This window comes from Papio anubis, chromosome 11, assembly GCF_008728515.1.
Source record: "Papio anubis isolate 15944 chromosome 11, Panubis1.0, whole genome shotgun sequence".
Classification (NCBI taxonomy): Eukaryota; Metazoa; Chordata; class Mammalia; order Primates; family Cercopithecidae; genus Papio; species Papio anubis.
This window is the reverse complement of record NC_044986.1, coordinates 33,841,887-33,856,689: the sequence shown is the minus strand read 5'-3', so window position 1 is coordinate 33,856,689 and position 14,803 is coordinate 33,841,887. Positions and strand designations below refer to the sequence as shown.

Sequence of the window (14,803 nt, the reverse complement as noted above, 5' to 3'; positions counted from 1 at the left end):
AGAGATGGGGTCTTGTTATGTTGACCAGGCTGGTTTTGAACTCCTGGCTTCAAGCAATTCTCCTGGCCTGCCCTCCCAAAGTACTTTGACTATAGGCATGTGCCACTGCACTTGGCTGCATAGCAACTTTAAAAAAAGGATTTAGACACACTCTGATTTCTTTATTGGATTCAGGGGATCCCCTATTCTCATTAGTACTGTATTTATAACCATATTTTAAGATTTATGTTACAGGTGACCAATCTAGCCTTTCTGTTCGTTTTTTGGGCTTCAGTTTCAAAGGCCTTCCCATCTTGGCTTAGATTCTGGAGGGTGTAAGCCTGGAGGTCCCTTCTGGAGGCCATGGGAAGGAAGACACAGAAGGGCTCCTGGGGCAGGGGATGTTCTTCAGCTTTGCCTGCTCTGTGGACCTGGTGTCATAAAATGTTTATGTGGATGGAATAAACGTGATAACACTACTGGGCCTTTCAAATCAGAGTAAATGTCTCCCTCTGAAACTTAATTTTTTTCTACTTACAAATTCTTAATTCTTCCCTAGGGATCTTCGGCAGGAAGGTGTCCGACAAGCCCATGGTAGCTGGTTCCGTCTCTCCTTTGTATACAACCACTATCTCTTCTTTGCCTGTATCCTGGTGGTGCTACTGGCCATCGTCCTATACCTTCTGCGGCTACGGCGAATTCACCACCGACAAACACGAGCCTCAGCTCCATTGGACTTACTGTGGCTTGAAGAGGTGGTGCCCATGATGGGAGTACAGGTGGGGCCGTGAAGCTGGACCAGGACTAGAGAAGCTTGAGCACCCCCGAGTTGCTGCTCATTGAATTCCTCCACTTTCTTATATGGCCTCAGATGCTGTGATGCCTGACCTTATGGATATTTGCCCTTGGAATTTCTACTTCACTTTCTACCATAATTCCTTCTCAGTACCCAGGTCTTCTCTGAGAGAAGCTATAATTTAATCTGTGAGGAACTAAATGACAGGAGATTGGTGCTAATATGGGGGACCAAGCTTTGTCCAAGTGAAGCAGGCTTCGATTCCTTCTTCTGAGAGGTCTGGTGTGTTCCTGAAATCTCACCTTTTCTTCCCTTGCTAAAGCATGAAGTTTGGCATTGGGCACACTGGAAGCCTGGTTGAAATGAAACTTGTAGCATCTGATACAAAGGCAGAGACATTCTAGCAAGTGCAGCAGCCCCTTCTTTCTCTGTAACAGAGATATCATTTATGTGGAGATCCACAGCCTTTAATAGGGATCCAAGATCTTTGCAGTTCAACGGACCACATAGGAATTTCCAGGCACCAAAATGATATTAACTTCCTTGCTTACCTGACAAAGAAGCCATCATGGGTGTGATCCAAGATCCCCGTCATAGTATTGTTGATGTTTTACATGATTTTAAAGGTTAGAACCCCTTCTAAATGAATGGTCTGTGGAAGATTTTAGTATCTTATCTGATGTCTGGTATGACAAGGATAGAAAATTTTTCCATTTTTATGTGCCTCACAGGCTGTTTGGGCATTAATTTTGCTTTTTGAGCCTTAAGTGTGTTAGCAGGATGGAGAAACTGATGGGGACTGGGAACCTGGATTTGTCTGATTTTAAGTCACTGTTCCCTAGGCCTGTTTTTGTGAGCCCTTAAACAGGAAGATACAAAGAGAGTTCTTTTATTTCACTGCTAAACTCAGTATGTAGTTTGGGGAATGTATTTGAGTTGTTTTTAAAGAAAAGGGGAAGAATCAGGAGAGTGGGCAAAGGCAATAAAATCAAAGTTCTTATTAATTATTTCTGAGAAATAGAAGTTTTCTCAATTTCTGACTCTTGGAATGTCTGAAAGGGAGCAAATTCTAAACTTCGCAATAGACCATCTGTTAATAAGCCATCTGGCAACTTTCAGAACCTCTGTTAAGAGACTGCTCAGTCACAAACAGCCCTTCCATTAATGAAGCGAGAGGAAAAGCCATTCACCCACTACCCTTCCAGAGTTTTGCTTCTCCTCCACATTTAGCCATTAAATTGCATGAGGATTTCTCTTCATCAGGGTCCATATGGAATCTTTCTGTTTTACCCTTTCCTACATGTAGCCTTGAATGTCCTGTCCACAAATATGCTCCCGGGGTGGAAGCATTTTCTTTTTTGTCACCTTTGATTTCTGGGATTAGATTAATAGGGGAAAAAGTCCCTGGCTTCCAAGAAAAAAAAGTAGAATTCTTCAAAAATAAATTTCATACTGGGAACAGAAAGGAATTAAATGCTCCATAAAACAGGGAAAAAGAAATTAAGATCATCCTAGAAATTAACTAAGATAAAAATAAGTATACTGATCCTTGGTTGGGATAAGAAGGTAACCAGTCTTGCATAGTTTTAAAATTAGATAAACATGGACTAAACATGCAAAGACTCTGTTCCTTTTTTTTTCCTTGGAGACAGGGCCTCACGCTGTCACCTAGGCTGGAGTGCAGTGGTGCAATATCATGGCTCGCTGCAGCCTCAACCTCCTGGGCTCAAGTAGTCCTCCCACCACAGACTCCTGAGTAGCTGGGACTACAGGTGTGCGCCACCACACTCAGCTAATTTTTTATTTTTTAGAGATGGAGCCTCACTATGTTGTCCAGGCTGGTCTCAAACTCTTGGGCTCAAGCAATCCTCCTGCCTCGGCCTCCCAGAGTGCTGGGATTATAGGCATAAGCTACTGCACCTGGCCTCTGTTTCCTTTGGAAATATCTTACCTTTCATTAGGGCTTCTTTCATAGCAATTTCCTTTGGTTTTTAAGACTTCTACATTGATTTGATTTTCTTTTATTATCTGTGCTCCATGAACTTTATGAACGCTGCTTAATAATGTCAAAATATGTTTTAGCTAGCCATTGCCTACTCAGGTAACATTTTCTTTTGCCCTACTCTTGGTTTCAATATACTATCTTTGGTTTTCTTGTGAGATCTAATCAGAAGCTACTTAACTGGCTAACAATGATCATACTCATGTACTAAAAATGAACTTGAAACAGGGAAGTAGTGACTGGTCCAATTTGAAAGCTCTTAGTATTCTTCATCCTGGCTGTAATAATAGCCATTATTTGTTAAACCTTTCTTATGTACCAGACACTCTTAAGGATTTTATGTGTATTATTCAAACTGATATTACTCTGTTCTTTTTATAGTTGAGAATCTCAGGATACCTATATTTATCAGTTTTTCAATATATATGTATTTCTTATTGTCTTGGAGTGTTTAATGTGTTATATATCCTGTTCATTACTTTAATATTATAGGATCTAGGCTTATCTTTATTACCATGAGCAAGGCTTCCAGGAGTTCCACAGTACTGAAGGAAAATTTTATCATATCCCTCAGGAGAACTGAATAGTTACTGTTGGTATTGGCTCCTTTGTTTCTTCTATTCTCCCAATTAATAGATTTTAAATGAAATCTCATTAGCTAGAAACAAAAGCCACTTATTCCTTGCTGAGTGCCAATTACTTAAATATATTGCTTCCTTATAATAAAATAATTTGCTTATAGGCGCAGAAATCTATCTTGCCATACCCTTCGGTTTTTAAAGATTTCTCTTCTATTTGCATTTCTGCACTTTGGTGGTTCTCCCATGAAGATAATTATGGTGTCATAAAATTCACATTCCACTGGTTCCTTTGAATCTTACCAACCACTCTTGTTTCAACAGAGACAATGAACCTGAACTGTTTTAGTACTCTTGTTATTACTGAGACAGGTCACAAATATCAAAATAGGAGTCAGTGGCTTGTAGTGATGCTTTTTAGTCTTGTGATAGCACAATCCATCACTTTCCCCAAAATTCTTGTCACAAGAACATAATGAAAATATGTAAAATACCCATTTATGTGGCATTTTATTCACTTAAGTTGCAGTTAACTCTAAGCCAAATTATACCATTTTTTCTCTCTGTACTTTAGCTCCTTGAATTTCCTTAATCTGGGAAACTTTTGTTCCCACACAAAGGAACAAATTCAGGGGGTACAAGTGCAGGTTTGTTATATGAGTATGTTGAGTGATGCTGAGGTTTGGGGTACAGATCCCATCACCAGGTGGTGAGTATAGTACCTAACAGAGAGTTCTTCAACTCATGCCCTCCTCTCTCCCTCCCTGCTCTATTAGTCCACAGTGTCTATTCTGGTCTGGGAAATTTTCATTACTTTCCACCAATCTTCTATTTATTCTCCAAATGTCTTTCAAAGTATCCTGCCCCACCCCCTCCTCATCCTAAGAGAGTCCTTTAACTTCAAGATCATGTCTGGTGATTGCTGAAAAATGTCTGCCATGCACTTCCTAATAGTCTTTTTAGACATTAACATTTATTATCACATCCATATTTAAATTTTTGAAATAATTTATACTTCTCACTGGTATCATCTAAACAGATGCTTCTCACAGTTTTATGTTCTGCTTTTTCTCAGGGATGAGAGACAAGTGAGTGGTATCACTTAAGGGAAAGACCAGTGGGCTTAACGAATAGCAGACCTGGATTCTAGTTCTGGCTTTGTCATTTACTAGCTCTGGTACCTCAAGCCAGTCACTTGCCATCTCTGGTTTGGTTCTCATCTATCAAACAAAGTGGCTAGACAAGATTAGAAACTAAAGGCAGAAGACAAGGTAGAAAAATCATGATTTTGGGAAGAGCATTTTGTCCTTTGGTTTAGAAGACCAGGCTGCCCAAAAAAGCCTCCTATTTTATCCATAACCCCTGATGATAAGGTTGGTGGGAACGGAGTTTCTAATAGCAATCACAATAAATTTCAGAAGAGTTTTAAAGCTGGGATTTTAAAGGTCTTCTGGTCAACCCCCTTGATTTATATGGGGGATGAAACTGAGGCCTAGAGCAGTTATAATATGTGCAAAGTCATAGTGACTGGCCTTCTAGGCCCCGGGTTCCTGTGTAACACAGACACCCCAACTACTTTGTCAGCTATAATGAAATGCTCATTAACAGAATCTTTCTGCAAGTATAAACAGAATCTATTCTTTATAAAACAGCTGGCCACCACTAACCATGCCCAATCTTTACAACTGCTTCTGACATTCATTTATGACTGCTTTGCTCACATTTAGGAATCAACTTTGAAAAAAATACTTTGTTAGAAATAGTGCCAAGTTTTCACTACATCTACTCTAGTTTCTGTATTTCTTTTTGTACTTTTAAATTTTATACATCTTTTTATAACAATTTTATACAATTTCCTTTACTACAACATCCAAGCAATTCATTAGATGACTACAGCCCAGATGAAGGTTAAATGCCTATTACATCTGCCTCATTAAAGAACTTCATTGTAATTCTTGGGCAGTTTCCAGACTCTGTTACAGAAGCAGAGGGCTGTTTCTTTTTGTTGTCTTTGAACTTTTCAAATTAATTCAAAACTAGTATCTAATTGTCCTTTTTGCTGTGGTATGTGGTGTAATGTTGATTGGGAATAAGAATTATGGTACAAATAGCAGATGTTTCAAATTCTCCCATATTAGTCTCTTAGGGACACTAGCGCCAGAGTCCAGCCCCTGGGGCAATAGGCTCTGTCAAACTTGTGAGAATTTTGCAGGTGTCACAAAAAATATTGCTGTTAAAAAACTACGACTCAAAACCAAAAGTTGTGATTAATAACAACAGTATTATTAGCAATAATATTTTGATTAATACTATAGAATAGCAAAGAGTGAATATACCTCAAATTGAAAACTTTTAGGTTGTGTTCTTGGCTCTCTCATAACCCTGGATCTAAGTTGGAAAGCTGTGGCACCCTGTTTGGGTGTCCCATCTACCCTGTTTTCTATTTCTGCAGATGGCTTGTTCAAACTTCATTTTAAGCCTGCTCTGTCTACTTTAATCTTACTTATATCCTAACAGACTTCTCTTGTGTTAGTACACATTTCTCTTTTGCTCTAATATTTCATGATTTTCCAGTTTGTCGGTACTGTTATTAGAGGGACAGGGAAGGAACAACACACCAGTTGACCATTTTGTTTCTCTGAAAATGTGAGCAATAAGGAGATCCTTTTATTAATAAAACTGAATCATTACTCATACTACAAGGGCTTTCACTTTTAAAATGTAATCTATCATTGCTTCCATTTTTATGAACACCAAAGTTGAAAAATTTTCTGAATCACAGGCTGCGTATAGCCACATATGCATGACTTCAGGCTAGCATAAAGACATGTCTGCTCCTGAGCCTCTTCTTTTAAAGTAGGGCAGCCACTGTATACCCTCTGGTGGCCCACTCCTTCTCCACTCCAGGGCAGCCCTGGTACTTTCCTAAGCGGCCCCTCGTACAGAGCGCTTGCTGCTGGTGAAGACTGCCCCTTACTAGCTTCTGCAAGAAGGGATCCCAGACACACACTTTGGTGTTTAGTATTTCAGTTACTATGTTGTATTTGAAATTCTCATTCCACAGTTCCCCTTTAGCTGAAGTCCTGAAGTACATGCCGTGTCTCCCCCTTTATTTCTACCTTGATCAATGGCCTCTGTGGAGTGTAGTGAAAGACATCTTTTTATTATGATCCACAACTAGACACTGCACACTTCGAAAAACCAAAGGCTGCCTGTATTACATTGCTTTGGGGAGCTGTTAAGACTCTATGTTTTTCTACTGCTTCACATTAAACAATAATTTTGTTGAATCTTGAATTCTTAAAATTCTCACTGACAAACATTTTAAGTCAGTGTTGAGGAAAATGTGTGATGCATGTTAGAGAGGTAATGCATTCTCCCTTATGCAGGGACATGGGTATATGTGTTACATATGCTGATATATAACCCACCATTCATCCCAGGACCACAAGGGTAGCTGTAGATAAATTGGTTATCCTAAAATCATGATCATCAGTGTTGATCTCTGCAACCAACATTGCTTTATGGAGTTGCTAATCATTACCCTTACTACAATAGAATTTGTCAGTCTAAGTTATAGACAAAAAATTCTAGGTTGACTGATTAAGAAAGCCATGTGTTTTAATTTCCTTTATGTTTTAAAAACAATGGACATCAGTGCAGAGAGACCTTTGAAAATATTAAGGGAGATCTAGTTAATCCTATAGGTACGTGATGACTGTTTTTTTTGAAAAAGATATTTGGGACATCAATCTGTAATTGTTAATTTTCCATTCATGCATTCACTAATTCAATATCTGATATGTGACTGGGAGTGCTGGGAATAACATAAACACAAAAAAATAACTAAGATAATCATCATTCACCGGAAGCTCATAGGTGGCATAATACAGGTATATAGCTAAATGCAACCAGTTGTTTTTCCAAATGTACTCATCATCTGTAATAAAAGAAAAATGAAGTAAAACATCTGCAACCTTAACTTACGAGTTGCTACTTCCTTGGAGGGAACTGTAGAAGCATTAATATATGGTTCTTTGGGTTGGGTCATACTGCCCTCTGCTGACTCAGTTATTAACTAAGGAGAACCTGGGTTTGAGGATCAGGAGAGGATAGTATGGGAACTTGCCTCAGAAATACAGTTTCCTTTCTTTGAAGGATTCTATCCAGAAGACACCATATCTTACTAACATACTAAGGATCAACAGAGCAGATCAAATGATAAGGTAGGGTGGATATTAGAAGGGAATGGGAATAAGCTAGTAAGAACTTTCTAAGGTAACTAGGCTATTAGGACCTAAGCCAGTGGTCCCTAGACTTGTCTGCACATTTGAATCACCTGGGGAACTTTAAAAATATGCCTTTTACTGCCTCCAGGGATTGTGACTTAATTGGTCTTATATGAGGCTTGGGTTTTGGGATTTTTCTAAGATTCAACTAAGAGAGAAGTTGGGAATTTCTTCTAGGCAATAGCATAAGCCCACCCAGGGTCCAGGATTTATGAAAAATTGACAAACTGTTTTGCTAAGAATCACCTGTGTTAGTCCGCTTGCGTTGCTATAAGGAAGTACCTGACAATTTTTATAAAGAAAAGAGATTTATTTGGCTCACAGTTCTGCATAGAACTGTATAGGAAACATGGCGCTGGCATCTGCTTCTGGTGAGAGCCTCAGGAAGCTTACAATCATGGCGGAAGGGGAAGGGGAGCCACTGTGTCACATGGTGAGAGACAGCAAGAGAGAGAGGAGGAAGTTCCAGGCTCTTTTGAACAACCAGCTCTTGCATAAACAACCAGAGTGAGAACTCACTCATTACTATGGGGATGGCACGAAGTCACGCATAAGGGATCCGCCCCCATGAACCAAATACCTCCCACTAGGCCCACCTCTAACACTGAATGTCACACTTTGAACATGAGATTTGGAGGGGACAAAACATCCAAACCATATCACTACCTGAGAATGGTACACTACAGGTCACACAGAAACTTCCAGAGTACTGGAGTTGAAAGAAAACTGAGATCACCTAGTTCAGAGATTAAAAATGGAAAACGTTAGGTCATTTATGGCTCTCAGACATGTTAAGCCTGCATAACATTTTTTAAAATCTTGAAATTAGTTCCCAACACTTAACTGAAAGCTGTCACAGAAAAATATAGATATGTGGCTTCTTTAAAAAAAAAAAAAAAAAAAAAGAATATTTGGTACTTTAAACACTGTAAAATTAACATTTATATCTGAATCCAGCATCTCTTTTTGCTTTGTAAATAAGGTCAAGGATGAAATCCAGATGTTCTCCCTTTGTATTTATCTTGTCACTGTATGGAATCTAGGTATATCCAAGGAAAACTAAACTTAAGATAAACTTATTTTCCTTATTTCAAAAAGCAACAAAAACCCAGAAATCTAACAACCCTGGACCTGTAGAGCAGCAGCAGCAGAACAAAGCTCAGTAGTTTAGTCTGAGCTGGGGCACCTGCTCGCCAGTGTTACTGTCTCCACCAGCCTGACCCCAGAGCATTTGATTTGTCTACCCTACTCTTGCCTTCTACAGAACTAAAACTAACTTCCTGCAACTTTCACCCATTGCTGCCAGGTCTGCAGCACAATGGAAGCTCATTCCCTCTTCTGCATGAGATAGCTTCAACTTCTCAAAGACAGGAATCTTGCTCTCTCCCCAGATGTTCTCTTCTCCAGTTAAATATCCCCAGTTCGTTCAACTATTCCCTGTGTGATAGGGGTTCTGGACTCATCACCATTCTGGTCTCTTCTTCTGGATACACACTTAGTGGCCATCAATATCTTGCTTAAATTTGGTACCCAGAGTGCAATGCAACATGTTAGGGGTATTCTGACTATGGCTGTGACACTTCTACTGATAAAACCTGAAGTACCACTAATTTTTCTGTGTTATATAATAACAACATGAATACTAGTTGGTTCATATTGAACCTGAGGACAACTGAAATCCTCAAGTCTTTTTCATATGAAATGATATAAGGCCAGGTTTCTTCAGCCCAAACTTCTACAACTTATTTAATTTGAATGAGTATATTTCTAATCTGTTTACTTTCTTCTCGATGGCGTCACTCTGGGACTGTTTTCAGTTGCCACTGTCATCTATTATATTAGCAATATTGGGTTGCTGCATCCTCAAATCAGATGTTCCTGATACCTTCATCCAAATCACTGATTTTAAAAATAAAGTTAAATAAGACAGAGCCCTATGAAATATCAATAGAGACCAAAATCACATTAATTCAGCAGTCAACAATTTGTTTAAATATCTGAATAGATGTCCATGTACTACACCATCAAGGCCATATTTTTCTTATTACAAAGTTGTTAGGAAACCCTCTCAGGAACCAATTTATACCGTCGATTCCATTCCTCTCTCTGACCTTGTAATGTTAACATCCTTATCAAAAGAGGAACTAGCTGGGAGCGGTGGCCCACGCCTGGAATCTCAGCACTTTGGGAGGCCGAGGTGTATCAGGGGAACCCACCCCCGATAGTTAACATGGGTTCTTTTCTATTTCCCTAAGTGTCTAGGCTGGTTTGAGAAATAAAGGGAAAGAGTACAAAAGAGAAATTTTAAAGCTGGATGTCCGGGGTAGACATCACATGTTGGCAGGTTCCGTGATGCTCCCCACGCCGTAAAACCAGCAAGTTTTTATTAGCAATTTTCAAAAGGGGAGGGAGTGCACGAATAGGGTGTGGGTCACAGAGATCACATGCTTCACAAGGTAATAAAATATCACAAAGCAAGTGGAGGCAGGGCAAGATCACAGGACCACAGGATGGGGCGAAATGAAAATTGCTAATGAAGTTTCGGCATGCATTGTCATTGATAATATCTTATCAGGAGACAGGGTTTGAGAGCAGACAATCTGTCTGACCAAAATTTATTAGGTGGGAATTTCCTCATCCTGATAAGCCTGGGAGCGCTACAGGAGACCAGGGCTTATCTCATCCCTTGACCATAAAAGACGGCCGCCTCCCAGGTGGCTGTTTATAGACCTACCCTCAGGGTGCATTCTCTTTCTCGGGGATTTCCTTGCTGAGAAAAAGAATTCAGTGATATTTCTCCTATGTGCCTTTGAAAGAAGAAAAATATGGCTCTGTTCTGTCGGCTCACCAGCAGTCAAGAGTCCAAAGTCTTATCTCCCTTGTTCCCTGAACATTGCTGCTATCCTGTTCTTTTTTTCAAGGTGCCCAGATTTCATACTGTTCAAACACACGTGCTCTACAAACAATTTTTGCAGTTAACGCAATCATCACAGGGTCCTGAGGCGACATACATCCTACTCAGCTTATGAAGATGATGGGATTAAGAGATTGAAGACAGACATAGGAAATCACAAGGGTATTGATTGGGGAAGTGATAAGTGTCCACGAAATCTTCACAATTTATGTTCAGAGATTGTAGTAAAGACAGGCGTAAGAAATTATAAAAATATTAATTTGGGGAACTAATAAATGTCCATGAAATCTTCACAATTTATGTTCTTCTGCCGCAGCTTCAGCTGGTCCCTCCGTTTGGGGTCCCTGACTTCCAGCAACAGAGGTGGGCAGATTACCTGAGGTCAGGAGTTCAAGACCAGCCTGGCCAACATGGTGAAACCCCTTCTCTACTAAAAATACAAAATTAGCCAGGCATAGTGACTTGTGCCTGTAGTCCCAGCTACTTGGGAGGCTGAGGCATGAGAATCGCTTGAACCCAGGAGGTAGAGGTTGCAGAGTGAGCTGAGATCACACCACCGCACTCTGGCCTGGGTAACAAGAGTAACTATCTCAGAAAAAAAAAAAAAAGGCAACTATTTGGCGACTACCTCCTTTTCCAAGTACTTACAAACCATTTTGCTACATATACACATTAAGCTTGTCAAAATCTGCAATTTCCCCATTTCTGAAAATCAGGATATTAGAAGACATTAGCTTTTTTTTTGCTGAAGACCAGCTGGCTACTTTGGGTATGTCTATCCTATCCTTTCAATCTTCACCTAATGGAAGTAAACTTAAGATCATAAAGAAATTCTATTTAGGCAGAATTAAGGACTCAGGAGAACAAGGAGACAGAAATTATCCATGTAGAACGAAGGGCTTGCCAACACTGAAAAACCTGACGCAAAGCCTGTTAGGCAGTAAATGGCAGACATTTCTTTCTCTACATTAAAACTGATTTTCAACATGAAAAGCAGATTTACAGGGAACCTTTAGGGTAACCACACTTAATGCATTCTTGATCCAGTGACTATCTCAAAACACGAAAAAATTTTCAAGTAAGTTGACCATTTGGAAACCACTGGGTATGTCAAGGTCATCTCGTAGAAAAGCCCAAGTTCTTAGGATCTCTGAAGAGCTCTCAAAAGCAGTCACAGTCCCAAGAAGCTGGTCCTCTAAGAATCATTTTGGGACTCTTCGGAGTTCATTCATCAGCCAAAGAGCACCAGTGAGCAAAGCCAAGGAGCCTGACTGGTGAGTGGCGGCCAGAGGAGTTGGGACGTACATCAGCAGCGTGCTGATGCCCAAGCCCACCTGTCACAAAGGAAAGAAGGCAATAGGAAAGGCAGTAACCCAAAGTTCACATTGAAAATGACCAGGCATGGATAACCACACACAAACCTCCACATCCTCCTATCAGAGCACACATTTTTAATTTCACAAGCAAATATGCTTACAATGAAAGAAATTCGACCAAAATTGATAACCCTAAAATTCCCCTTAATTATCCTTCATTCCATCCCAGTTCCCCAGAGTAGTCACTGTTACCAGTTTCTGCACCCTTGTACTTTAATATGTTTATAGAGAAATATATAGTTTTGTGCTTTTAAAAAACATATTGTTTTATCACTTGCTTTTTTTCATTTAGCAATATACGGTATGTATTGAGATCTTATTAAACTGCTGTGCAGTATCGCATAGTATGGATATACCATAGTTTTGTTTTTTGTTTTGTTTTGTTTTGTTTTGTCTTGAGACAGAGTTTCACTCTGTCTGCCAGGCTGGAGTGCAATGGCATGATCTCGGCTCACTGCAACCTCCACCTCCAGGGCTCAAGCAATTCTCCTGCCTCAGCCTCCCGAGTAGCTAGGATCACACGTGTGTGCCACCACGCCCAGCTAATTTTTGTATTGTTTAGTTGAGATGGAGTTTTGCCATGTCAGCCAGGCTGGTCTCGAACTCCTGACCTCAGTAATCCACCCACCTTGGCCTTTCCCAAAGTGCTGGGATTACAGGCGTGAGCCACTGTGCCCAGCCCAGAGTTTTTTTAACTGTTTAGGTTGTTTCCAATTTTTCACTACCACAATTCTATGATGAATTTTCTCATATAAAAGTCTTTGTGCATTGGACTGTTTCTAGGACAGACACTAATAAGTCCATTTGCTGGGCCAAAGAATTATCCATTTAACTTTTAAAAGATATTGCCAGCCTGGGTGACAGAGTGAGACTCCATCTCCAAAAAAAATAAAAAAAGATATTGCCAAATTGCCCTCTGGGAAAAACTGTACTAACTCATGCTCTCACCAAGAATATCTGAAGGTATCCATTTTCCTATGCCCATGGCAATACCTGATTTTTTTTTTCATTTTTTTCCAATTTGATGGGCACAAAATGGTATTAATTTTTTAAATTTGCTCCTTTGATTATGAGTGAAGCTGAACAGCTTTTCATGTTTACTGGTCATTAATCATTCTTTTCGTGGTAATTGTGTATTGATATCCTTTACTTATTTTCCAGTTATTAATTTTTAAATTTATTATAAATACGGAAAAATATTTTCTCCTAGTCTGTCACTTTTCTTTTTTTTTTTTTTTTAAACAGGGTCTCACTCTGTTGTCTAGGCTAGGGTGCAGCAGTGTGATCTTGACTCACTGCAGCCTCAACCTCCCTGGCTCAGGTGATCCTCCCATCTCAGCCTCCCGAGTAGTTTGGACTACAGGCAAACACCACCATGCCTCTAATTTTTTATTTTTTTGTACAGATGAGGTTTTGCCATGGTGCCTAGGCTGGTCTCAAATTCCTGGCTCAAGTGATATGCCCACCTAGCCTCCCAAAGTGCTGGGATTACAGCCATGAGCCACTGTGCCCTGCCCCTTTTTTAACTTTGTATTGGGGATACTGTCAGAACAAAAAGAAGTGGTTTATACCTGTGTATACCCCAAAGCCAGCAGAGTCACTGCTGCCATCTTGGTCCTTCTAGGAAGGGGAATTCTCCGAGAGAGGAAGTAGAGCACTGTAATGGCAGTGACTGAAGTGATTCCCTGCAGGGAAGAAAGATTCTATCACATTAGATAGAAGTGCCAGGTTTCTACTCACCTTACATGTACTTCCTCTAGAACCATTCAGCAACCATGAAGTACTTTCCTGTACCAGTCACAGAGAACCTCCCCGCAGTCCCACCCTGATTACTTCTCCACAGGCTGTCTCTTCCACCATCCTCTTCTGCTTGCCACTTAAACATCGGTATCACCTAGGGATCCACCTAAGATGCTGTATGTACCACTTCATACACCCTCGCTCTCAGTGATCTCATCCACTTTCCAATATGGGTGTCCTCTCATTTTTAAGTCACTCTTTGCGTCCTTATCCCTAACCGTATCTCTAATCCTATATTCTTAAAGCAGGGCTGACCCCAGCACATGAGGGTTATTATTTTCCTGGGCTGTGAGTGGAGAAAGTGCTGGTGCTGCCAGCTGGTGCTAAAAAAGACCTAAAGTCTCATTTTCATTCCTATCTCTTCAGAACAAGGGTCCAGGACTGGCAATAATGGTCCCCTTCCTCTCCCACGGTATCAGGGAGAATGTTTTCTATCATATTTCTACATTTATTTCACATCATTTCCTTTTCAGAGCTGTCCACAATGACAATTTCAACCAGGCTTTACTTATGCTAAGATACTGTGTGCAGGTGGGGACTCAGCCCACACCAGGTAACACGCTTCAGCCCAGCCCCCATTGGACAACTGAGTCCTCTGGCCCCCTCTCTCTGGATGTGCTGCTCTCATCTCACGCTCAACATGCCTGCATCTGATGACATCCTCCCACCTCTAGCTCCACACTCATTCCGATGGCCCCATCGCTATAAGTCATGTTTTAGACATGCTACAGAAGACACTTTGGACTTTCACTTGATCTTTCTTCACCTTCATTCCTGACAGCCAATCTTATTAACTCTCTTCCTTTATTTATTTATTTATTGTAGAGATGAGGTCTCCCTGTGTTGCCCAGGCTGGTCTTGAACTCTTGGGCTCAAACAATCCTCTTGCCTTAGCCTCCCAAAGGGCTGGGATTACAGGCATGAGCCACTGTGCCCCCTGCTCTTATTTTTAAATTAAATTTAATTGTTTAAGAGACAGGCTCTCACTCTGTCTCCCAGGCTAGAGTGCAGTAACGTGATCACAGCTCGCTGCAGTCTCAAACTCCTGGGCTCAAGCAATCCTCTCGCC

General features: G+C 40.5%; 2 protein-coding genes across 6 annotated transcripts in view; one reads left to right on the top strand and one right to left on the bottom strand.

The window, feature by feature from the left end:
- The window catches only part of ENTPD7 (ectonucleoside triphosphate diphosphohydrolase 7), a 55,981-nt gene extending 48,644 nt beyond the window's left edge, over positions 1-7,337 (top strand). The window contains exon 13 of the mRNA XM_003904108.4: positions 539-7,337. Within this exon, the coding sequence (XP_003904157.1) occupies positions 539-770 (232 nt within the window). The 3' untranslated portion in view covers positions 771-7,337. The remainder of the gene's footprint in view (positions 1-538) is intronic.
- Positions 1-14,803, bottom strand: part of LOC101026589 (cytochrome c oxidase assembly protein COX15 homolog) — a 62,201-nt gene that overhangs the window by 31,812 nt on the left and 15,586 nt on the right. For 2 of the 5 annotated variants that reach the window (XM_009215140.4, XM_021943576.2), the window contains exon 8: positions 13,506-13,619. In XM_009215140.4, the coding sequence (XP_009213404.2) occupies positions 13,506-13,619 (114 nt within the window). Of the gene's footprint in view, positions 1-7,933; positions 9,579-10,988; positions 11,148-11,494; positions 11,893-13,505; positions 13,620-14,803 lie in introns of those variants that run through there. The other 3 variants (XM_003904109.5, XM_031652132.1, XM_003904110.5) reach the window with 3 other exon arrangements.